The 26,954-nt window shown below is 37.3% G+C and overlaps 2 protein-coding genes across 2 annotated transcripts; both read right to left on the bottom strand.

Annotated features, from left to right (window-relative positions):
- Positions 1–6,164: 6,164 nt before the first annotated feature.
- Positions 6,165–18,716, bottom strand: LOC127632534 (eukaryotic initiation factor 4A-III). Its single transcript, XM_052111160.1, has 12 exons — positions 18,460–18,716; positions 16,379–16,451; positions 16,237–16,303; positions 16,070–16,132; positions 15,856–15,988; positions 14,629–14,709; positions 14,183–14,324; positions 8,385–8,523; positions 8,194–8,309; positions 7,995–8,102; positions 7,780–7,907; positions 6,165–6,365 (listed from the first exon to the last, which is right to left on the bottom strand). The coding sequence occupies exons 1-12, from the start codon at positions 18,611–18,613 to the stop codon at positions 6,349–6,351; spliced, it is 1,221 nt and encodes a 406-aa protein (XP_051967120.1). The 5' UTR covers positions 18,614–18,716; the 3' UTR covers positions 6,165–6,348.
- A 4,223-nt stretch (positions 18,717–22,939) lies between these two features.
- Positions 22,940–25,587, bottom strand: LOC127632544 (60S ribosomal protein L37a). The gene is made up of 4 exons (XM_052111173.1): positions 25,533–25,587; positions 23,530–23,658; positions 23,196–23,278; positions 22,940–23,117 (listed from the first exon to the last, which is right to left on the bottom strand). The coding sequence occupies exons 1-4, from the start codon at positions 25,533–25,535 to the stop codon at positions 23,054–23,056; spliced, it is 279 nt and encodes a 92-aa protein (XP_051967133.1). The 5' UTR covers positions 25,536–25,587; the 3' UTR covers positions 22,940–23,053.
- Between the last annotated feature and the right edge of the window lie 1,367 nt (positions 25,588–26,954).

The raw sequence follows: 26,954 nt of genomic DNA, 5'->3' as shown, positions 1-26,954 counted from the left end.
GCAGATATTTGAGCAGGTTTAGGAAAGATTTGAGGCTGTGGACCGGCTGGTTGTTTAAAGATACAGCAGGTACCATAATCTCAATGAGTAATGTTCTGACGAACAGAGCCTTTTCTCTTTCGTTGGGATGTGTTTGTCCTTTTGCTCAATTAGTGCGTTTGTATCCAGTAACCTTTATTCATCGTTTTGTTTAAAGTCACTTGAAATACAACAAATTTATTTAAGCGTAAAAGGTGACGGGGGTGCAGTTATGAGTACTGTTCAGCATGCACCCACTCAATAAAACTTTACATCAGCATCCGTTTCACTGCGGCAGCATTTGTATTCTAAAGTGCAGCTGGATATGTAACGTGAAAACATTATTACGGATGGGACCTTTTGTTTGACTGAAACATCACTCGCACACACTTTTGAAGAGGATTTTGACTGAAACATACAGATTGAATGTCAAGTTCACCCTTAAGAGTATCAACAACATTTATTGTTCAAAACTATTGTTTGCTACTGTTGACGTATACTGTATGAAATGAATGCTTGCATAAATATAAATGTTTGTATGTAAAATGCTGCATTAAGTATTTGCAAAGGTTTTAGTGAGGCTGCATTATAGTACGCTACAACAACGCTTATAGAACACAACAGTTTTGTTTCGGATCTACCGTGAGCTCTTAGGTTGTTGTTGATGGGATATGCTTCTGCTGAAGACATTAGTTCAAGTTATTTCAACCTCATTTTAATAAATCACGTATAATAGCAGAAATCCTGGTACCCATAATCCTGAAGAGAGATCCACCAATCAGAGACTCCTGGCATAGAGCTCTGCAGCTCCGCCCACTCCCATGATGCACTGTGAACTCTCCCTACACTCTCAATCTACTTTAAATCAGTCATTTCATCATTTTCCATTGTTGTTAATGAAATTACATCATTTGCAATGCATCATGGGATTGTAGTTCATTCCCTCATTACAGACGGTAAGTACACAGTCTTGGATCTTTGTCTTTTTGTCTGATTTTTAAACACTTTACAAACTTTAATTTGAACCAATAATGTTGGGATTCACCTCAGAGCAGGTTGCTTTGGTTCATGAAATCTTTTATGAAGGATTTTATGAAATCCCAAAGGAATAAATCAATGGGAAAAATATTTACATTTATGCATTTGGCAGACGCTTTTATCTAAAGCGACTTACAGTGCACTTATTACAGGGACAATCCCAGCAACCTTCTGATTACCAGTTATGTGCTTTAGCCCACTACGCAACCACCACTCCTACTTCCGGAACCAAGACTGGCTCAAGCGTTCACTCTATTGGTTAGCATATAACAAATAGTCAGATTAGCCCAGGCCAAAGTTGTTTCAGAGGCAGAACAAATTAACCAATCAGTTTTGATTTCATGTTCACTTTAAAGGACGATGTACAGGTGAGGAAAGTGCTGTAGCATTCTCTGTCCAACACTGAGGACAAGTTTAGCTTCAAAGTGACGTAATCCCCTGATAATCTCTGTCTAGTCTGAGATCATGTTGGGTCTGACTCCAGATACACTGCTCCAAATGAAGCCATTCAGGGGTCGGACCTGGAAACAAACTGTGACTCACGAAAACACGTCCCGGTCACATTTCACCCTAAAATTGAAAGGGGAATAAAATAAACGGAGTAAAAGAAAAATAAAGCCTATTTTAGTATTATTATAATTATTTATTGGAATTTTGACATTGACATTTAAACCCTAAATTTCTTTTAAACAGAACGCTCCACATTAAACTGCAGAATAAAACGAATCAAACACATAATAATGGAGATGAAAACATGCACAATTATTTTGTTAATACAAAAAAAGTGTTTAAGTGAATCAGTAAATTGTTTATTCTAACTGGTTCATTTACATGAACCGGTTTCAATAAAATGTATCAGAATTCCCAAAGCCACATATAAGTGGACTGGTGACTGTATTAAATGATTCATTTATAAGAACCGTCGGAATGAACCGATTCACGTCAGTGTTTGTTTGATTAGTGCAACAGAATGTGATGAAAAGCAATGGACAGTTTTTCATATTGCACAGTTACTCGTGAAGATTATTTATTGGAGAAAATGGTTGAACTGCTTCCCAACATTCATGCGGGGACACCGGGGGCGTATTAATGCATGGGCAGAAGCCCAGGGGGCCATATTGGCACCGAACTGTGCCAGTGATAAACACCACTGCCACCTTCTCCTAATACGAGACTCAGATAATGGTTTCCTCGTGTGCGCTCTGAATGCCTGTGATAGCAGGGAATGGATTACACATGCAAATAATATACAGCTGTGAGAGATGGACAGAAATAAATGAGTTTATATCGTAAGTGACTATAATGATGACATCTTTCACTGTAATACAACTCACCTCTCCTTAAACACAAACATGAGTGGTCTCTCTGATATTCTGCTTTCTAGATCTAACGAGTCCCTCCTTTATTGGAAGTCTATGGGACAGTTTTGCTTTATCAATCTGGTCCCTTAAAAGGCAGTAGCACATTTCCATTAACAGCAAACCTGTTTGCATGACTTACATATAGAAAATAGACCCACAAGTAAAGGTTGTTTGTGAAACTTTACACAAGCGCGGAGCAGAAATCAAATCTGGACTCAACTGATGTTAAACAATTCAAATGAATTCAGCCGCAGCATCAGTATCCATGGATACAGTTCATCCTGCCACGTGCATCTGCAGAACGTGAGACCAGTTACTGTCACTGTGCCATAAAGTCCATTATTCCAGCTCCACTTTGACTCTAGTGACAGAAAGAGCAATTGATCAAACCTGCAACGCTGCAGCGTCCAGATCCTGCTGCTGTATTTTTGTCAAACAGAGGTCAAGCCACACTGCTGCCGCACTGTAAAGCTGTTGTAACAAGTTTCTGCACTGGATAAAACATTTTTCCTCATTTCAATTGTAATTTTGAACAAATTTCTGTTAATGCAAATTTTAAATATACAGTTTTTATTGTATTTAAGGTTTATCAATTCAATTGTTCTATGAAATTAAATGTGTAAACCTTAAATTATTATGTGAGTGACGCATGACTAACAAAGTCCGAGTCTCTGATTCACTCTCACTCTCTCTTAAATTATTATGTGAGTGACGCATGACTAACAAAGTCCGAGTCTCTGATTCACTTGAATCAGTGAATCGTTTAACGGTCCAACAACCGGGACTTTCGGCTCTACCCGTGAGGGAGGAAGAGCATGTTTGTTACCCTACATCACTATTTGTTGGTAAAAGACGCTTGTTAAAAAAAAAAAAAAAAAGTTACATTATTTTAACATCTTAAATACGGTCACACTGTATAAAATGTACTTAAAGGAATATTCCGGGTTAAATACTAGTTCATTCAAACAGCATGTGTGTCAATGTTGATCACCACAAAAATTAATTTCTACTCGTCCCTCCTTTTCCTTTTTAAATTCTTCTCCCCTATTTGGAACGCCCAAATCCCAATGCGCTCTGAGTCCTCGTGGTGGCGTAGTGACTCGCCTCAATCCGGGTGTTGGAGGATGAATCTCAGTTGCCTCCACATCTGAGAACGTCAATCCGCGCATCTTATCACGTGACTTGAGCGCGTTACCATGGAGACGTAGCGCATGTGGAGGCTTCACGCTATTAACTCACCACACGCCCCACCAAGAGTGACCGTGAGGAGGTTACCCCATGTGACTCTACCCTCCCTAGCAACCGGGCCAATTTGGTTGCTAAGGAGACCTGACTGGAGTCACTCAGCACGCTCTGAACTCAAACTCACGACTCCAGGTGTGATAGTCAGCGTCAATACTCACTGAGATACACAGACCATCCGACACTCCTTTTCTTTAATAAAAGCACAAATGTGTGTTCCAGTGACACACTTACAATGGAAGTCAATGGGGTTTAATCTGTAACATTAAAATGCTGTTTCAAAAGTATAGACACATAAATCTTCTTTAAACCTCCAAAAATTGCCCCCATTGTAAGAGTGTCACTGGAACACACATTTGTGCTTTATTAAAGGAGGAACCAGTCAACATTAATGTGTGTGTTAATCAACATTATGACACAAACGCTGTCGATGAGATTAACTTGTACTGAACCCGGAATATTCCTGTAAATTAGCAGCGTCTCTTAGTAACAGGCCAGTTCAATAAACACTGAAGCGAAGCTAAAGATCAATCTGAGGTGAAGCGGTCATTGTCTGTAATCTGCTGTAAATAACCTCTTAAGAGGATTGAACTGTGTCGGTCACTCATGCAGACGAAACAAAATAAATACATGTTCTATTAAAGTAAATGAAAGACACAAGTCACATTATTTCTGTAGATATTAAATATGAAACTTTCTTAAAGGTACAGCCTTGCGACGCACTGATGTAGAAATACAGATACCGGATTTGACTGCCAATATTACAAATCAAAATATGTAAATGAGGTTCTTGCAAGACTGCTCCAATCTAGGATTTTAATGTTTCAACTGAAAAACATTATAAATATGCAGTACTTTTAAAACCCGGCACAGCCTTGGCAACACAAGATTCCCTTTCAAATGGCTGAAATGGTCATTTAATGCAGTCAATCAATAGTTCACTCATAAAAGTTGACATTATTTACATAAAAGTACTCTATTACTAAATGGAGGAAAGTCATACAGGTTTGGAATGACATGAGGGTGAGTAAATAATGACCATTTTCATTTGTATGTGAATATTGTATTTGTATGTACCTTTATATATTTATGCTCTGAATTTAAGTTTTGCATCTTATTATTTTTAATAATTCTCTCCTAGACTGTATTTGCTAGTTTACTGAAATGTGGGTCCTGTGCCAGCCGGACGCAGTCTCTTATAGGTTCTCGGTTTGATCCATTTAGTCTGATTTGACTAAATTCTATTAAAAGGTTCTCGACTCATCGTTTAGTCCTGTTTTACAGATTCTCTGTCCTACTCTTAGCATTCCCGTTTAATTCAAGTCCTTATAGATTCTCAGTTCGCCAATAGTACATACTTAACCAAGCTACTTCAGAAGTAACCCATTAGTTAAGCCAACTCGGACCATAGATTTCCAGTTAATAAGAAATATACTAGAACAGTCTTTCAGAATGAATCAAAATTAACAATTTACTTTAACGGGTAATAGTAATGCAAACAATCCAATTAAAATAATAAATCAAACTCAAAACTAAACCAAGCATAATAATATAATCAGTTAAATTCCATTCAAGCATTTACCAAACATAGGAAAATTCAAACTGGGTCAAACTGAGATTACATCTCCACACTGGCCTGGGAACGCCTCGGGGTCCCCCAGTCAGAGTTGGTTAATGTGGCTCGGGATAGGGAAAGTTTGGGGCCCCCTGCTGGAGCAGCTGCCCCCGCGACCCGACTTCGGATAAGCGGTTGAAGATGGATGGAGGAAATTCAAACTGCAATTACCTGGAAGACTACACACATGGTTTTCTGTGTGGGTCAATCTGGCTGCAGAGAGACATGATTGTGCGGGAGATCTGAATGCAGATTCCATGAGCTCTGGGCCAGCTTTCCTTAAATATCCGAAGTGGTTAGGTTTGGAAGTCCTGGGGACATACCTTATTAACATGCAGGCAGGGAGGGGGGCAGACCTCCAGAATTGTACAGCATTTGACAGAAGACCTTATAACTTTACCATTAGTTTTATCAACATGGGAAAGAGATCATTATACCAGTCGCACAGACATTTTAAATTATACCAAACATGCAGTTACATTATGTTTTCATAGTTTTCTGTGTTACATTTTCACATATACATCTTGTGTGCCCCGTGGGAGTGCGACAACAGCTGGAATGTTGATGGGATTTGAGTTTTATGGTCATTGCGCAGTAGGGTGTGTTTCATGTGGAGATGTTCTTCTGTGCGAGTTATGGCGACTTTGTTCTCATGGAACTCTTTGACTTTTACGACATCTTTGGTGCCAGCCTTGCATATGCAAACTATCCCTTTAATATTTCAAATCTGAATTTTGTATTTTGAAATGCAATGACTGCTCATCAATTTACTAAACTTTCCCTTGTACATTTGTACTTGTTTTATGAAACGTATATTTCTCTTTTTGTAACATTGTCCCGTTCATGTTTTTTATTTCTAATAAATCAGAAAAAGACTAAAAACACACAGATTAGATCAAAGACGGCAACAAAGACTCTTTATTTACAAAATCCAATGATGTGCATTGAACCACCGCTACTTGGAACGCAATATCCATCAGAGCACGCTTAAACTACATAAAAATACCAGAGCAAATAAAAAGACCAGATGAATGCAGAACTGCTATTGGATTATTTCACCCCATATCCAACAGCTTAAATCAGGTCAGCCACTGAAAAATAAAATGTTACAGTTAATATACTGGATAGATTGGGAAAAATGCACGAGTATTTAGCATTAAGCAGAATTATCAAAGTTTTAGGATTGCCACCAGTCCAGGATATTCCATGATCGTCCTGGTGTTTTATCCGTCCGTTCAGGAAAAATGTAATTCCAATCTGGGATGCACATTGCCCCAGAATTGTAATTTTTTCACGCAATGTGAAAAAGGTACCTTGGGTTGTTCCAGTCAGGCTAGTCAGCCTTAAAGAACAACTAAAGGCACCTTTGTGCAATGGGCACACCTTCACGACACATTCAGACACATGAACCCGTGTTAATAAGCACACTGATGAACCAAACGCACAAGTCTGATTAATTATAGTAAACCGGTTTGTTCGGATGTTTGAGATATGATGTATGATTGAGGCTTTTCTGATTTTTCACTTTTTCCCCACTTGGGATCATATCGGCCAAAACACAACAACAAAAGAAATACTATTTTTAAGATTTACACTTTTTAATTTCATATGAATTTCAAATTGAATTGTGTGATCTTCAAAAAAATTAAATAGGTAAAACTTAAATTATACACAGTGCATCAGAAAATACCATTATAGGGTATTGTTTGTAGAATTGAGGAAAATAATGAATTTAATACATTTTGGAATAAAACTGTAACAAAACAAAATGTGGAAAAAGTGAAGCGCTGGGAATAATTTCCGGATGCCGTGTATAAGATTATAATAAGATCATATACGAGATGAAAATGAGATTTGTACTTAATTTTGTTTGAGATTTCTCTTTGATGGAAATTTGTTTTGAAACTGAAACGCATCAATCATGAAAATATCTTTAAGGTGAATGTTTAGATACATTTATCTGATTCCCTTTAAATGTACGAATGATTTTTAAACTTCATTCTCTATACATACATATTTACACATTTTAAAGCATTTAAATGTTCTGTGTGAACTTTAAATTCAAGAAAATCGCTTGTCAGAATAAGTAAATGTTAAACCTGTGAGCACACACACATAACGACACTTTATTTACACATTTCAGTTTCATAAAATTCCATCAAATTAAAGTCATTTCAAATAAATAAAATATAAACACTATTTTAATTTTGTTAAATTACACAATTTTGTAATGAAATGTAAATATTTTATCGAGTGTATTGATGTTATTGTTTGATTGAATTATTTGCTATATTATTTCCATATTGATTAAACAATCATTTAATTATATATTTTTCAGTCACTGATCAGGTGTCCAGGAATCTTCCAGGGCCAAAGTGGCAACCCTACAAAGTCTTTGAATTCAAATATTAAATAATCTGAAAATAAGATGCGTGTCTTCTACAGATAATCTTCTGCCATTTGAATAAAGAATTGGCAGCAGTTAAAATAAGGACTGAAACTCACCGTTCATGGGCATTTCATCAATCTGTGTGGAATAGTATTGCTCAATATCACGCAGAATACGAATGTCGTCATTCTTCACAAAGTTGATGGCCACACCCTTCCTGCCATAACGACCTGATCGACCAATCCTGATGAGAGAGAAAAAGTCAATCACTCTGGCTTCTTCCAGACTGCCTGAATGTGATTTTCAGGTGTGGTGGATTCTGTGTCTGTACCTGTGGATATACAACTCTCTGTTGTTGGGCAGATCATAGTTGATGATTAGAGACACCTGAGGAACATCCAGACCTCTGGCCCACACGTCTGTGGAGATCAACACTCGACTACACACACACAAAGCAATCGAGCATTAGTTAACACATGCACTCTCAATGTATGATGGGGATGATAGTTTTGGGGTTGGTCCGAGTTCACCTGGCTCCAGATCGGAACTCTTTCATGATGGATTCTCTCTCTTTCTGCGGCATGTCTCCGTGCATTGACGACACAGTGAAGTTCGCTTCTCTCATCTTCTCTGTCAGCCAGTCCACCTGAAACACGACACAGTTCAGCGCTCTCATTCATGCCAGATGTCGACCACCGAAGAGTTCACTGGTGGGACTGACCTTGCGTTTGGTGTTGCAGAAGATAACGGCTTGTGTGATGGTGAGTGTGTCGTACAGGTCACACAGAGTGTCAAACTTCCACTCCTCTCGTTCGACGGCCACGAAAAACTGTTTGATGCCCTCCAGTGTCAACTCATCACTGCCGACAAGAAGCACAAACATATGCAGTCAGCTCTGGATAACATGATGCAAAGAAATGAATTACAATAATATAAACAAGGAGAGAGAATGTAATAAGTATATATAAAAATAATAAATTCTATTATTAGGCAATTCAGAAAATGATTCACTGTTTTGAAGCACTTGTAACTCAGCACCCTGAGGACATCTGCTGGACATCTAAGCTTTTTAGGATTACTGTTTCCAAATTATTTATAAGTACCAAACCATATTTGTTTTTTAATATTCTAAAACACTTTGCTTTGTATAATTCATATACAGATTGTGCAGTAATCATTTAAAAATGAAACATTATGGTATAAATTTACACTCTTTAGGTTATTAACTTGTTAATAAACTCTTGATGCATTTTAGGCTGCTGCCTGAACATTTTCACACTCAAATTTAAAAGCTCATCTTACACACACACACACATTTTCAGAAAACCCACCAAATAAAAAATCTTATAATCATTATAAAAAGATTATAAAATAAGTTTATAATCTTATGATAAACAGAATTATTTTGTTGTTGTCCCAACTTTGTAAACATGTAATTCTGGTTCCGTTCTCTCGCTCACTTGAAAGTCTTATTTTGTTCCAGTAGATGGCAGTAAGTACTACAGACAGATGTGCTCGTCCATAGACGTTCAGTCTAATTTTCAGTTTATGCACCGCCCTCACGGTTTTATCACATATCCCGGCCTCTGATTGCCCTTTCCACTGAAATTGTGATGCTCTCACGCCGAGCCTGTGGACCGCTGGTTCATGGACAGTCATGCCTTTCCACTGACCCGAGTGTCAAAAGGTGACGTAACGGGTTACGGTGTATGTGGTAGTTACACATGACTACCTCAAACATATACAAACATGGCACGTCACTGTGTTTGTATACAGCTTTTACTCTTGTTTGAGGACATATTGAAACATACAGATTAATGCAATCCATCGTTATAACGTTGCTCAACAAGATCGTCATAGACGACACCTAGCTAAAGATGACACCTAGCTAAAGATGACAATGTAATTACATTATTTTGTATGAACTATGGCTTAACTCGCCAAGTTCTGTAAACCGCTACAGTGGAATCACTATTAACATTGGTGCAGCAGATGGTTGTGTTTGTATTTTTGCCATAGCATATAATCTCATTGAGAACTCTTGGCATTGCCAGAGTTGTTTAATCTCGTGTCATGTCACACGCAGCCTGTTATCTGTCAACATTTGGGTACACAAATCTGGGAGAGGGGAAGGGGGTTGCTGGATGGCAGAGGCAGGCTAAATACATACAATGTGCCGTTGTGATTTAATGTGCTGAGTAACATAATTTTTCACACCGTGTCCGATATTAAAATCAGTACGACACACTGTGCAAAAGGCGTGGGCATTGTCGATATGGCTTCGGGATATTAAATTACATTCTTCCGTCCAGCTGTTGTTAAATTCATATGTAAATTATTTTATTTTATTCTTCGCAGGAGCAACACCAGAGTCTTCTCCTCCCCTCTACCAGTGATGTTTGATTCAACTTCCCGCCTCTAATATCTGCACAGATATCAACAGCACAACTGGGTTGTAGGTTGAAGTCACAAATGATTTGTAATGTGTATGATGTGTCGATTGTGTGAGTAGGATGCGTTTCATTCAAGATCTGGCAACTGGACAACCTTGGAATAATATATTGATGTGATGAGGTTTGGGCCATACAAATTACGGGAGTTTACTGGGAGAAATAACAAAACGGGAGGGGGCGGGAGATGGGTGGAAGATGGGTGTGAAATAAGGGAGACTCCCGGGAAAACCGGGAGTGTTGACAGGTATGGTTACAAGCAGATCCCGAAGCAGCAATCAGTTTTACAACTGATATTTGGACATCTAACGTAAGCTTAATTGAGCGTATTGGACACTTCAGTTTTGTTCAAGGCTTGTAATCTTTGGAATTGTTTTGTTAGACGAGTAAAAAAAAAAAAAGAGAAAAAAAAATAGCAGTTAATTGCCATTTCTACCTCTTTCTAGTCACAGAGCACTCTATTTTGAGAGTTAAGTGAGAGAAGATCCTGTAACTTAGTGCAGTTTGGGGGAAATTGTAATGTTTAATAATTTATTTTATTATGAAAATAAAATGTAGCATTGAAGTAGATTTTGTTTGTATATGCGGTCAATAATAGTTCTTAGAAAGAAAATCTGTATTGGCAGGTCAATCGGTGCATCTCTAATCACAAGTAGACCACTCGTTTCTTCATGTTACCTGAACGCTTTTGATGTCTGATAATTTTTTTTGTACTGATGTTACTGAGCGAAGTACTCCTTGCTCTAGACGGTACTATTGTTGTTTGGGAAACCTTTACCATGATGACAAAACATTATCCGGCCCCTGATATAATCCCCTATGCTGGAACCCAGCGTAGAGACCAGCAAGCTTTTGGGTCCGGTGCAGAACCAGGTTTTTGGCCCCATAACGGCCTTTTCTGCAGTGGAAATGCACAGAACAGTTCAAGAGTTCGCACCGGCCCAGGAACCCGTACCCGAACCATTTAGGTGGAAAAGGGCTATGAGTGGACTACAAGTTCAATCTAGGTGTCATTAGAAAGCTGAGATCCTCATTATTGATATATCATCAATAGTTACATTTTTCTGATGATTTTCATCATAGGTCACATTCCTGAGAATGAGACCTTTCATTTAATATATGACTTGTCCATTGAAGTGTCATGTGAAAGTTTTATACACCTATTTCTACCACATTACATCTAGGTGGTGCTCGTTCGCAACAAAAGATTTCAGGCTTTATTTTGTTATTTTGTGTAACAAATGCAAAAGTGATGGTATTCTCTGATAGGTTCAGATTCTAAGCTTTTAAACGATACCTCACATGCCTGACTTGTGTATATGGTGACACTATGCGATCCCCTGTGGTCCCGCCGGCAGAGTTTGAGTTTAAGGGCATAAAGGTTTGTGGCACAATACATCTCGCTTAATTTTACTCTGCCCATTGTGGATATGACTTATTTTAGCGCTTGCTCTATCCAGTACGCTTGACTTAAATGTAACGCAGGCATACAAAATCGCTTCATTGCACACAATCTCAAAAACATGACTGCACACTAGCAGCCACGGGTGTTGTATGAGGAGTTCAGCGGAAACTGAAACCAGGAGGGCGAGAGACGACCCTTTTCAGCACAGCAGATCGAATGTCCGTTTGAAGAGCGAGAGTGGTTTAATGATAGTCTCATATTAAACTACTATAACACTGAATATTATGTATAATAATGATATGGGAAAACAAAATCCTAATGTCATGTCTGATTTCATTAGTACATTATTATTATTTAACTGGGTAAGCACTTCCATGCATTTCCATTAAAACTGTATTTTATATATAGATTTAGATAAACAATATTATTTTAGAAAAATGCAATTTTAAATGTAATTGTGACCGTGTGTAAGTAGCGTGTGTGAATAATAATGTGTTTTCAGCAGAATTATTAATATTTACATTTGGTGTCACCATTGTCCTGTTCTGGGATGATTTTTTGACCAAGTACATCTCTGATGGATAATTTAGCACTTTTAAGAACAGTTTTGCATGTTTTTAAGAAATCTGAAAAATAATTAAAAAAAGTTCAATCTAAACTTCTTGATTCAGGCTCAGTATAAAGAATCATGAACCAAATCGAATCATGTGAGGAATGAATCGTTACACCACTAGTTATTAAGCGAGGGTTAACTATGGTGGCCCAGGGGTGCATAGAACAAAATTAGCAAAGCAAATAAAAGCTATAAAAATAAAAAAAACAAGGAAATTAAACCACAACACCGCAAAATAAAATAAAAAATAAAAAACAGAAAAAGGCACAGCACAATGGAAATGAGCATTTCTATTCTGATCATTTTATTGGGGCTTTAGTTGTGTTTTTATCTTTTATTCTGTGCAAAATTGAGTTTACTTTCTCTATTAAAAAATATATAAATGTCGCTTTCAAATTTCTCTCTAATAAACAACATTTTTGATTTTATTTTGACAGGGATTCGGACCAGCAATCCTTAAATCAGTCTGATTTTCAGGACCAATGTTGTTGCTGAACTGATTCTAGATCTGCTGCAGATGCATTTAACACTGGGTATGAGCACCCCTAGTGTACCCCTGAAACATTACAAAGCAGTATGATGTAACAAAGCCTCGTTTGCTGAAATCACGTGACTTGGCCCATTTGATACACGCTCTGAAGCATTGATTTGAAACGAATAACTCGTGAGGGTTTCAAAAGCCCCCATCACTATTAGACATTTGTGCTCGAAGATTAACTGACATGAAAACATTACAAATCCAGCTGACAGATTCTCAACTTGACAAGAAAATGTCCTGGTCATAATGTCACAATGTGAAAATGTTAATGGCTTTATTTTCTTTGTGAGAATCACCCAGATACAATATTTCATTAATCCGTTCTTTCATGCATAAGTCACTCATGAAATTGAAGCAAAGACACACTACAGACTCGAGTTCATCACCGGATACCTTCAGTGCGTGACAAAAACTCTCAGATCAAATTCAGACTGTAGCTTCAGTCAGAGAAGCGTACAGTCAATCGCACCCAATCTGAGATCAGGTGTGTAGTGTGCACACTAACAGCGTAGTGAGTGTACAGTGTGCTTGGCTTGAATGAAGCACGGCAACAAGAAGTTCTCAATGCATCGATTAGTAATCCTGCCAATTTATATGCATCGAACTTGAAATATGATTTTTGAATCGAGAACCATTTGTGTTGGTCAATAATCGCTTTAAACCGTTAAAAATCTAATAATTTGCGATTCAGCAAATGAGTGTACAACACTTTTGAATATATAAATAAATTAGGTTACATGCATGTCGTGGGGTGGTTTTAACACACGTGCTCTAAACGTTTCCACACACACTGGTAAGACGAAACTTCCTGTTTACTTGTTGCCATATCAACACTGAGTAGAGAATCAGCCCCTGAAAATCAAACACAGGGGCAAATACTGACCCTAAATGTGAAAGTTAAGGTCACTACTGAAATAAAGTGATTTCATTGTGAGGATCTTATTTTCTAATGTAAATTAGTGCATTTAACTGGAATAATGTTCTCTTTTCTTTGAAACATGTTCCTATAATGTTGTAATATTTGGATTGGTTTATTGATTAAGGGTCTCCACGGTCACAGAAATCATGGAAATATCAGCACATTTCAAAATTGTGAGAAAAAAAAAGACTTTCTATAGTGAAATATGGAATATTTTATTGGCACATTTGTACTCTTGTGCTATTATTGTATTCCCAGAAGCCTGTTTGTACAGAACGTGTATTTAATGGGGGTGCTTAATACTTTGTGGAATAAACGATCTTTAGCCTTTTTCTTGCTCAAGTCACATTAGGGGAAGAATTAAAAAATGACTATAAATGCATTTAAAAACAAATGCTTAATTTAATCAAATTTAATTGGGAATTGAATCATTTTGAGTTTGCAAAAATCATACTTGAATCGAAAACCTGTGAATCTTTAATCAAATTGATTTGCATTTTCCACCCAAAGATTCACACCATAAGAAAAACAATCACCACACAGTATCACTCAAACGATCACCTCCCGTCTATGTATGAAAGCGCACACGCTTACCGTTTGACCAGAATGCGGATGGGGTCGGTCATGAATTTGTTGGTCATCTCCAGGATTTCGTGCGGGAGTGTAGCGCTGATCAGACACACCTGAGTGGCGGGCGGCAGATATCGGTAAACATCGTAAATCTGCTCCTTAAAACCTGCAGAAAGAAGCAACATACAGGAGACGTTGGCCACTTAAACAGGATATAACAGGATATAAATATTGCAACAATCTCCGTGAATTTCTTGTAAAAAAAGGAAAATGCATATAGATAGCGTTGCATTTAGGATTTCTGTACAGGGACATTCTTCTTCAAACACAAATTTGAAGTTGCAAAAACTCAGATTGGGGCTTGCAATTTTGAGAAAGCTGTTGTCGTTTTAGTGTGTCATATCCATTCGACAGTCAGAGAACAGTGGGTGTGCCATCTCAGGCTGAGAATGATGCAAGCAAGTTTTTACCCTTGTTGAGCATTTCATCCGCTTCATCCAACACCAGCATCTTAATGGCACGAGTTCTCAAACTCCTCCTGCGGATCATGTCTGAATGAGGAACAGATTTTACAATCACCACAACACTGTCATAAGCAAATTACACTTGTACATTTTACTGTATTTTGTCACCCAAACATTTGACTCCATGACTAAGCTATGCCAACCAAATAAAAGTATAAAATCACAAAGCAGCATCTCGTTTTCTCATTTAATAAATAATCAGGGTTGTTTTCCCCCAGTGAAGAGCATTTATCAAAACTAAACTAATTTAAAGACCACTCAGTATATATCTGCCTTATTAATTAACATTTAATAATCATCAATATCAGCCACATTTACATGTCAGCATCTTTAGTCAATAACCACCCTCATGAATGACAATGTGACCAGTAATTTACATACACGTCTTAAAGGGACAGTTCACCCAGAAATGAAAATTCTCCCATCATTTATTCACCATCATGCCATCACAGATGTGTGTGACTTTCTTCTGCAGAACACACATGAAGATTTTAAGAAGAATATTTCAGCTCTGTAGGTCCATACAATGCAAGTGAATGGTGACCAGAACTTTGAAGCTCCAAAAAGCACATAAAGGCAGCATAAAAGTAATCCATAAACTCCAGTGGTTTAATCCATGTCTTCAGAAGCGATATGATCGGTGTGGGTGAAAAACAGATCAATATTTAAGTAAATCTACACTTTCAAATGTGAAAGTGAAACTAAACAGGCACCACATGTGAATTTCAGATGCAAACGTGAAAATGTAAAAAAAAAAAAGGTTTGTTTACACCTATCACATCACTTCAGAAGACATGGATTAAACCACTGGATTACATGTATTCTGCCTTTATGAGCTTTCTGTAACTACAAAGTTCTGGTCACCATTCACTTGTATTGTATGGACCAACAGAGCTGAAATATTCTTCTAAAAATCTTAATTTGTAATCAGTAGAAGAAAATAAGTCTTACCCTCATGCCAGTAAATGATGAGGGAATACTCATTTTTGGGTGAACAGTCCCTTTAAAAGGCACAGTAGCAAAAAGTCATTAAAAACTAAATTCCAACTACTTTTGGTGCATGAAACTTGACGAGTGTTCAGAGGAAAAAATTTAAAGATTTGAATGTGAAAATAAAATAGTAATGTGGCCCTTTGAGTGACTGCACGACAGGATGAACAGAAACAAACTCACCGAACACTCTGCCGGGCGTTCCAGCCACCACATGCTGACCATAATCCAGCTTCCTGATGTCTTCGCCTACGTTTGTGCCGCCGATACAGGTATGACATTGGACGTTCATATAGTCACCCAACGCTAGCAGCACCTGCAGAACACAGGAAGTGACATCAATGAACACGGTCAGATGACAGGAGGCAGCGCAAAAGTGCGACAGTCCTTGTTTTACCTTCTGAATTTGTCCCGCTAACTCCCTGGTTGGTGCCAAAATCAGTGCTTGAGTCTCTCGAACCTAATGTGTAAAAAACAATCCATTTGAAAAGTAGTGACACAGATTCAGCAGCTCGTGTAAATGAAAATAATCAAATCATCAAAAGTATCAAAGTGTTGACAAACCTGAATATCCAAACACTGCAGCACTGAGATACAAAATGTGGCTGTTTTACCAGTACCAGACTGAGACCTGGAGAGAAGACAGACCGGGTTAGAGTCTTAAAAATCACGTCATTAAAATCATTATAGAAGCGCATCGACTTACTGTGCGATGACGTCTCTTCCCTTGATGATCTGTTTAATGGCTCTCTGTTGAATCGCTGATGGTTTCTCAAAACCTGAAAGATAAACAATGTTACAAATCATTACAAAGCAAATTACAGGTTCAATTCATTATTCTTTTTTTATTATTCCTTAGAGATTACCAAAGATCTTTACACAGAGTCTCATTCACACACACACACACACACTCACACACCAATGATGGCAGAGCTGAATGTAAGGTGCTAGTCTGCCATTGGGAGCAACTTGGGGTTCAGTGTCTTGCCCAAGGACACATCAGCATGTGGAGTCATGTGGGCCGGGAATCAAACCACCAACCCTGCGATTAGTGGCCGACACGCTCTACCACCTGACCCACAGCTGCCCCACTGAACAAATGATGCTTTCTACTCCAAAACCCTCAGTATCACATTATTTTGTTAGAAACTTATCTCATAGTTACAGTTGAAGTCAGAAGTTTACACACACTTTAGCCAAACACATTTAAACTCCGTTTTCACAATTTCTGACATTTAATGGTGGAAAACTTTCCCTGTCTCAGGTCAGCTGGGATCACGACTTTATTTTAAGAATGTGAAATGTCAGAATAATAGTCGAGAGAATGATTTATTTCAGCTTTTATTTCTTTCATCACATTCCCAGTGGGTCAGAAGTTTACATACACTTTGTTAGTATTTTGCAGCATTGCCTTTAAATTGTTTAACTTGGGTCAAATGTTTTGGGAATCCTTCCACAAGCTTCTCACAATCAGTTTCTGGAATTTTGTCCCATTCCTCCAGACAGAACTGGTGTAACTGAGTCAGGTCTGTCGGCCTTCTTGCTCACACACACTTTCAGTTCTGCCCACAAATGTTCAATCGGATTGAGGTCAGGACTTTGTGATGCCACGCCAATATCTTGACTTTTTGTCCTTAAGCCATTTTCCACAACTTTGGAGGTGTGCTTGGGGTCATTGTCCATTTGGAAGACCCATTTGTGACTGACCTTTAACTTCCTGTCTGATGTCTTGAGATGTTGCTTCAATATATCCACATAATTTTCCTTCCTCATGATGTCATCTATTTTGTGAAGTGCACCAGTCCCTCCTGCAGCAAACACCCCCACAACATGATTCTGCACCCCCATGCTTCACGGTTGGGATGGGGTTCTTCAGCTGGCGAGTCTCACCCTTTTTCCTCCAAAGATAACGATGGTCATTATGGCCAAACAGTTGCATTTGTGTTTCATCAGACCAGAGGACATTTCTCCAAAAAGTTCTTTGTCCCCATGTGCACTTGCAAACTGTAGTCTGGGTTTTATATGGTGGTTTTGGAGCAGTGTCTTCTTCCTTGCTGAGCAGCCTTTCAGGTTATGTCGATATAGGACTCATTTTACTGTGGATATAGATACTCGTCCACCTGTTCCCTCCAGCATCTTCACAAGGTCCTTTGCTGTTGTTCTGGGTTTGATTTGCACTTTTAACACCAAACTACATTAATCTCTAGGAGACAGAATGCGTCTCATTCCTGAGCGGTATGATGGCTGTGTGGTCACACAGTGTTTATACATGAGTGCTATTGTTTGTACAGGTGAACATGGTGCCTTCAGGCATTTGGAAATTGTTCCCAAGGATGAACCAGACTTGTGGAGGTCCACAATTTGTTTTCTGAGGTCTTGTCTGATTTATTTTGATTTTCTCATGAGGTCAAGCAAAGAGGCACCGAGTTTGAAGGTAGGCCTCAAAATACATCCACCGGTACGCCTCCAATCCAGTACACCTCCTGTCAGAAGCTAATTGGCTAAAGGAATTTTTCAAGCTGCTTAAAGACAGTTAACTTAGTGTATGTAAACTTCTGACCCACTGGAACTGTGATTTAGCCAATTAAAAGTGAAACAATCTGTCTGTAAACAATTTCTCGTGTCATGCACAAAGTAGATGTCCTAAACCACTTGCCAAAACTATAGTTTGCTCATTTTAAATCTGTGGAGTGATTAAAAAAAAATTTGTTTAAAGACTTCAGCAGAACTTTTCAGGCCCTTTTAAAAAATAAAATGCCGCTTAATAACCCCATTAGTGTTTAATACCGTAGGCATATATCCCGCGCAGCAGATCTTCCCTCAAGCCCATCGTATCAAACGTCGGCGTCACATCCACCTCCTCACTCGTCTCAAATTCGATCTTCGTCATGTCTTCCTCCTTCAGGAGCCTCTTCCTCACGGGAGCGGAGGCTGCGGCCATCCTTAGCACAGATATCAATAGAAAACACTGGTTAAAATATTAAGCGCGTCCGAACGCGTCTGCAGGCCGAACGGAAGAGCGCCGCGTGTGACGTAACACTTGCTACCCCGTCACGTGACTGAATGGACCGCTTGCGTGCTGCTTCTTCTTCTTCTGTGTTTTGGCGATTGTCAGTCTATGTGCATATCGCCACCTACTGAAGTGTAATGCATGCATGATTTATTAAGTTCACCTTTAACCTTCCATTCTTTCGTTTTCCTTCTCTCCCTGCTTTCGTACACAGCTCCCTTAAAAATATAAATAAATAAATAAAAGGTGATTTGTCCCCAGTCTAGTGCAATCAAGACCCCATTATTATAAAAGTGTGGAATAGCATCATTAATCTACAGTATATTAAATTATTTATTCAAACCTGTACCATTTAAGTACTGCATTAAAATCCTGTACCCTATTATACACCCAACCCAATACAAATTATAAATCCTTATCTTTTCAACCTTTTTATTTCCTCTCCTCTTCATATCTACAACAATCAAATATTACAAGCTCAACTGTATCTTTTCCTCCACAATACTCACATACTCCATGATTATATACAGTGATCAATTCAAACCTGAATGCCCAAGTCTTAACCTAGTTATTATAACCTCTTATTTCCTGTTTCTTCCCATTCTCTTCTCTTATCTGGTATCTCCAAATATACATCTCGTTATTGATGGTCTGTGTATCTCAGAGAGTACTGACACTATCACACCTGGAGTCGTGAGTTTGAATCCAGGGTGTGCTGAGTGACTCAAGTCAGGTCTCCTTAGCAACCAAATTGGGCCGTTTGCTAGGGAGGGTAGAGTCACATGTGACATGTCGTGATTAGTGGATCTAGCTCTCAGTGGGACGTGTGGTGAGTTGTGCTTGGGTCATGGAGAGTAGCATGAGTGTCCACATGCCACATACCAAGATACTTTGACGTTCTATTGATTTTCCATATAGTAATAATTCTAAATTATTGGGAATTTCTTTTTTCAGAGTATAGTACATACAACATGATTTGCTTTGTTGACATTTTGAATCTCCAATATATTGATCATTGTTCCACATTTTTAATGGGTGTCTGCATACTTAAATTCACATGAGAAATGATTCGGCCTCTCTTCCATATAGCACCTTCATCTGCATATAAAGCACACCCTGGACCTATGTTTGCAGATATATAATTAATCATTATGTTGAAAAGCAATGGACTATTGACACTACCTTGTGGAACACCATTTTCTGCAGAGAAAATCATGATAAACATCAACCACACATGTTCTGTCAAAGAAAAACTGCCGTAACCAATTGTGCATTTTTCCTTCAATTCCTAGCCTTGATGCTTTAGCAGAAGCTCTCTCCATGTCATGTGCCTTCTCATCATCAAAATGATCAATAACCTCTTTTATAATAACAGACCTTTCTATATCATTACTCATCTTAATTAGCACATCCATTGTTGATCTTCCGCTTCTGAATCTACATTGATATTTACAATATAAACTCTTTCTTTCCAGATCATAAGATAACCTCTGAACTATCATTTACATACATTTGAAGTTAATGCTATTGGACGGTATCTTCCTTGGTTGGATCTTTCCCTGGTTTCAAAACAGGAATGATTACTGCCAGCTTCCAGACCTTTGGAATTATACCTTCCTCCCATGTCTTAAGTCATTTTAGTATCAATGAGAACACATTGTTTGATAAATGTTTAAACATTATAACGCTTAATCTAGACCAGGAGCAGTATTAGCAGTTTTGCAATGTGTTTGTTAGCTCAAACTTTAGACATTACACAATGATCTCATGGATTGGAAATATTGTGCAGTGTATTCAGTGACAAACATGTGTTTGGGAAATGCTGTGGGAGTTTTATGTTGCTATTTAGCCTTTTATTATGATTTTAGTATGCATACTCTTTCACATAATCCGTTTTAAGCTTAACGTTTAAACCACCTTAAATGCCTTCATTTCAGCCTTAAAAATAATGTCTTTAGTATTACTCAGATCCATAGAGAGAGAGAGTTGCGACAACTCCATTGACTCTAATGGAACATTTTTTTTTACAGCAATGGCGGCTCAATAGTTCCCGGAAGTAGCAGCAAACACATGCCGCGCCGTAGAGATGAAGAAGAACAAACCGTTTGCGACGCACTTTTAAAAGGTTTAAAGAATAATATTATCTTATTCTGTATATTATCAGTACATCTAAATAAAAATAACTTGTAAATTAAAACCTTATAGTTGAGTATTACTCATTAAATTAGGAGATGAGGGATGTTATCGGATAACTAACAGATTAGGCAAGGATTGGAGCTGGATAAAGTTAGTAACGAACACCCTATTCATTGTAAAATCTGTTCTCTTGATTCAGTTTCATCCATCGTTTTTGGAATTAGAGAAACGGAGTCTAAACATATATGTTTTGTAGGGTGAGGTAAGTTGCATATTAGTGCAATATAACGTTTTTTCTCCTCTCCATGTCAGTGGGGAAGCCATACATTCGCACACCTTTCTCTGAGCGATTGGAGCATCCCCATGCAGCACAGCAAACCATGGTGAAGACTATGCAACGACAACATGAAAGAAAGGACACATACAAAGTGCTTGGCATGCTATTTAATTTATTAGAAATGTATTCATGAATTGCTGTAAATAGTTATTGCATTTATTTGAATAAAAATACAAAAAAAAGTAATATCGTAATATATTATTACAATTTAAAATAACTGTTTTCTATTTTAATGTATTTTAAAATGTAATTTACTCCTGTGATGCCAAGCTGAAATTTCAGCCTCATTACTTTTGAATGGCAGTTTATATACGAGTATGCTTAAGTTGTTTTAAAGCTGAATATTGTGTATATGAGTAAGTATTGTAAGAATTATATATTAGATATATAATATTTATAATACATAAATAATTATATTACTATATATAGAATTGTAAGAATTGTAAACAATAAGCTTCATTTCACTAAATTGTACATTTCCGTAACTGCTGCTAATAGTTAATAGTTCATTGACCCATTGTGCGGTGCGAGCTGGAAATCACCGTCACCAGCCTGTCTCTGTACTATCTGAAAAGTCATAAATATGACATTAGTTACCATGAGATTAGTGAAAACAATGAACATGAGGTAACATAAAAAGGCAACAGAAACCCTAGCCTGAAATAAGCTGAGGCAAATAACGGTAAGCGAACACTAATCCTCAAATATTAGCTGATTTGATCTTTTAAAAAACAACATCGCTGTAACAACATACTCATGCTACATACATATGTCGGTGTGTTACATAAATATATAAAATAAATGCATTTATTGACTACTAATTACCAGAAATCGCAGTTCTGTCACTCTACTCTAACAGTTTGAAATGCCCGCCAAAGCACTTCCTGGAACTATCTGAAGTCTACGTGAATCACGTGACGATCAAGCATTTATAACTTCCGTTGTCGCAGCTCTCGCTCTATATGGCTCTGATATTACTGGCATAATGTTGATTAACTCACACATTAATGTTGACTGGTTCCTCCTTTAATAAAAGCACAAATGTGTGTTCCAGTGACACTCTTACAATGGAAGTCAATGGGGCAATTTTTGGAGGTTTAAAGACAGAAATGTGAAGATTATAATTGTATAAAAGCACTTCCATTAATTCTTCTGTTAAACTCGTGTATTATTTCAGCTGTAAAGTTTACAGCGTTCATCATCATCATGGTAATAAAGTTGTATAATTGTCTCTATCTTCACACAGATGTGGTCAGTAAGTGATTTAATGACAGTAAAATCATGTTAACACACATATTGTTTATGTGTCGATACTTTTGAAACAGTATTTTAATGTTACAGATTAAACCCCATTGACTTCCATTGTAAAGGTCTCACTGGAACACACATTTGTGCTTTTTTTTTATTAAAGAAAGTGTGAAGTCAAACATTTATTTTTGTGGTAATCGACATAACATAATAAATGACTGTACTTGGGGTTTAAAACACACAAAACACTGTAATGAACTTCAATAAGTCAATCATTTTCATGACACGCTTTGACATTTCAGAATGACCGGAGCAAGATTTGAGATGCTATGCCATGATATTCTCTTAACAAATGACTTGTTTGCAGGATGATCATCTATACTCCTACAGGAATATATTTGCTAAATGTTTATCCCAGCTATTGAAAGGTACCTCACAAATCGACTTACTACATTTGTGGATATTTCCCCATGAAATATATATAACTTAATTTCAACAGATGGTCCTCTTGTTAAACTGCAAAATGAAAGACTAAATCCAGCTCAACACAACTCAAGATTTATTGTGGGATGTTCCAACGAGCCACAGAGAGAATTACAGTCCAAAACAAGGTGATGATCTGTACAAAAACACAGTCCAGTCAGCTGGTTTTACTGGTCCTTGAGCTCCTTCAGTCTCTTGATGGCAGATTTCACTGTGACGGCTGATGTTGTGCTATTGAACAGAGAAATGTCACACTCATGATAATATCATGAATATTTATGAGACGCTGATAAGAAACCAGATTCTTACTTGTATGTCCAAGCGCCTCCAGCGACGGTTTTCATGCAGGATCCACAATGCCAGATCCCAACAGCCCGTCTCTTCATCTTAGTCTGGACACAGAAAGAAACTGATGTCAAATAAAGAGACTTAAAGATCACACAAAGATTAAAAACACACACAGAACTGATGAACAGAACAGTTTAAGCACATTATGCTTAGAACACATTCCTAAAACTTTACTCATGATTCAGATTAAAGCATTCACTCAGGTACTGAACGGAGACGGCACACTGTAGAATGACTAGTGTCAGCACAACATAATGGGATGTGAGCTTAAGTCCCTTTCTCAGGTGCGTCTCACCTTGCCGCAGAAGGAGCAGGTGTATTTGGCGTGTTGGCTGATCTCAATTTTCTTCACCATCTTCCTGAGGGACGCACCGTAACGGGTGCCGTACTTCCCCACAATCCCCACCTTCTTGGTGCGCTTGGCCTGACGACAAACAAATAAACATTTCAATACATCTGGAATTTTCCGCATTCCAAGCAACTTGAAATTTCACTCCAATGAATTAAAACACCCAAGTGCATTTTTGTCCGAGGCAATCTTTGTTATATTACAAATATTTACCAGTTTCACGCAAAGTTGAAACACAACAATATAGATATTAAAAGGTGCTGCAAGTGATTTTAACAGTTCTATAATGATAGCAAAATCACATTCTCAAACTACGAGTATTGACAACCATTAAAGGTGCACACAGAAGTGTGCATGTCTGTCGTTATGGACTTACACTGACACCTAGTGGTGTGGATGCAGCATTAATCAAACAATAGTTTTCAATTACAAATGCCATTGCACAAAATCAGTCAGCCATATACATATATGTTAATCAACGAGTAAGTGTCCAATAACAGAGCAGTTACTGAGATTAACCCTTGTGCATCAATTTAAAAGTTACTCAGAGGTCCTTAAAGGACAAAAATGTCAGCATAATAAACTGCCATAATATTATATATTCATATTACTTTATACTTTCATATGAGATGATATTTTTAACCAATATCAATCCTGATCATAACCAAATACGCATTCATTTTCAGGGATTTTACCCTTTAAATGCCAGTTTTTAACATGCCACTGTTGTTGTTTATATTTACACACACATAAATATCCATACCAACACTCACACACAATTGTATCTGCATCATGTATTCAGTTGTCCTGCAGGTCTCTATAATACAGTAAACAGAGAATAGGGGAAAAGCTTGTATTTGCTCCATGGGCTAAAAATGAGAAAAATGGCGCCATCTGGTAGAAAATAAAAATGTACATTTTGAAGCAGGGCTGCAGAATTAAAGCAGAATATCATATAAATCATGATTTTATGCTTTAATGGCACTGGGATCAAATATTTCAGTTTTAATGGGTTTGAATGGGGACATTTTTGTCCTGAAGTACTTGTGTAACTATATTGTTTACACAGTGTATTATAGATGCATTATAGGAACTGATGTTGAAATATCACAATTCCCCCAAAAATACACACCTTTGGCAAAATTTATGCCGTTGGCATCAACACAACCAAAATTATTGAAAAAACTCTAAACAATTTAAATAGATACATTTTCCGAAGGTCACACATGGGTTTAGCTGGTCACGTGATTGTAAAATGGCAGCCCCCATGTGTGGACCCACTCCATGTACAATAAAACAGCTTTTTACTTTCTACTGTTTAGAGACAGCTGTGATATTTCATAGCACCCATTTATTTGATGTCTTTCATGGAATATGGACGTTTTCGGCTTGCCATTTCATGACAAATATTAATGTACAGCACCTTTAAATCTGATTTTCATTTTCCTACCCTTTATATGATCTCTTTTTCTATATAACGGCGCCATAACGGACCAAAATAATGCAAACATTTGTCTTTGGATATATGCAATTACTTCAGAGGTGGAATTATAATTCAGCAGGATTTTACAGTAAAATCACAAGAACTTCACAACTGCTCATTTGAACCCTCTATAAATCACCAACACACCCACTATAATCACTGGATAACAGACACTATTTCTGGAGTAAAATCTCCTATATGAGGCGTTTCAACGTGAATATCAAGAAAACATTATTGTTTAGACTGAATTGAGCTTCAGTGACTCAGTCCGCGTAGCGATTTACGAACACCCGATACAAACACTCATATAATTCATTTAAACATGTTATCATCATCTAAATTGACAACTACTGCATCGATGATGTAAAGTGCACTTTCGCAGACATTAAACTCGGAGAACGGTGAGTTATTGGGTAAAGATTAATCCGATGTTTACAGATTATTTCCTTGGATCGTTCACACTCACCATTATAGCAGAAGAGGTGCGGAACCAAAGAGTCCGAACAATTGCGCATGCGCGATTTACCGGCGCGCGGAGTGACGCATTGTGGGATACTGGAGGACAGAATGTCATTTTAGACACTCGTCTTCTACATGTGTTGTGTAATACAGCGGACCCAGAAGAGATCCTAAATCACGTATTCTATGACAACAAAATAAAAATATCCCACAAAGACAACATTACACAAAACCTACAGCAGCACAAAGAACAAATACAGACCATCAAAACCAGGGGTACAGGTTTACATAAAGTATTTATTTCCTTATCTTTTTATTTACTATATTTTTAAAGGGACAGTTCACCCAAAAATGAAAATTCTCTCCTTTACTCACCCTCATGCCAGATGTGTGTGACTTTCTTTATTCTGCACAACACAAATTAAGATTTTTAGTAGAATATTTCAGCTCTGTCGGTCCATACAATACAAGTGAATGGTGACCAGAACTTTGAAGCTCCAAAAAGCACATAAAGGTAGCATAAAAGTAATCCATATAACTCCATTGGTTTATTCCATGTCTTCAGAAGTGATCTGATAAGTGTGGATGAGAAACAGATCAATATTTATGTCCTTGTTTACCATAAATATATAGTATATTAATAATTATATATATATATATATATATATATATATATATATATATATATATATATATATATATATATATAAATTCATAGTTCATATACAGTACAGTAAATTAAAGCTGAAGTTTGTTATTTCTGCGCCACCAAACGAAATTGCAAAAATAAACTTTGCTTTCAAAAAAGCTTTCTGAATACGCCCCGTCTGCCATTGGTCAAACACATTGATAGCCACGCCCCCAACTCACGCCATTGGTTGAGTCAATGGTATCACAGGTCACTCAAAACAAACAGGAATTTGTATAGCACCACAGAGACGCATTAAGAGAAAGTTCACCTATGCATGAAATACAGTACGCAGCATGAGTCCTCCTGAAAGTTACAATATAAAAATTAACTAAATGTTTTCTTGTGCTCATTGAGGGACATTGATCAGCAATTTATTCTTTATTTTTGCACCCTTTACTGAAGCAAAGCTGCCTAATTTAATTATTCTACAGATATTGATAACATATCTTTCTATTTTGTTATTAAATATATGTTTAATACATTTAAATTTTGTCATCTTTGCATGAATTGTGATAGTAATAATATAGAAATATCTTTACATTCAGAGCAGTTTGTGCTGCATACTGTGCTTATAATCGTCTCTGCATGTTAAACTTGGAGAAAGTTTTTAACCACAGAAAAAGTTACAAACTTCAGCTTTAATATTAAGTTTATAATAAATTATAACTTTTAAATTATTGTTACACTTTATGGATGTACAGCCTCCTCTAATAAAATAATGTTTCTTATATATTTATA

This window comes from Xyrauchen texanus, chromosome 39, assembly GCF_025860055.1.
Source record: "Xyrauchen texanus isolate HMW12.3.18 chromosome 39, RBS_HiC_50CHRs, whole genome shotgun sequence".
Lineage (NCBI taxonomy): Eukaryota > Metazoa > Chordata > Actinopteri > Cypriniformes > Catostomidae > Xyrauchen > Xyrauchen texanus.
The sequence above is the reverse complement of the archived record's forward strand: the minus strand, read 5'-3'. Positions and strand labels throughout refer to the sequence as shown.

What these genes read in the sequence shown, in the direction of transcription:
- LOC127632534 (XM_052111160.1), bottom strand. Translation starts at nt 18,613, where the DNA reads ATGGCCGCAGCCTCCGCTCCCGTGAGGAAGAGGCTCCTGAAGGAGGAA. An exon ending in GGAAGAGACGTCATCGCACA is followed by an intron (nt 16,304 to 16,378) that starts GTAAGTCGATGC and finishes TCTTCTCTCCAG; the next exon opens with GTCTCAGTCTGGTACTGGTA. An exon ending in TCTGCAACACCAAACGCAAG is followed by an intron (nt 8,310 to 8,384) that starts GTCAGTCCCACC and finishes GTCGTGTTTCAG; the next exon opens with GTGGACTGGCTGACAGAGAA.
- LOC127632544 (XM_052111173.1), bottom strand. An exon ending in CCTGCTCCTTCTGCGGCAAG is followed by an intron (nt 23,279 to 23,529) that starts GTGAGACGCACC and finishes TTCTGTGTCCAG; the next exon opens with ACTAAGATGAAGAGACGGGC. An exon ending in GGAGGCGCTTGGACATACAA is followed by an intron (nt 23,118 to 23,195) that starts GTAAGAATCTGG and finishes TCTGTTCAATAG; the next exon opens with CACAACATCAGCCGTCACAG.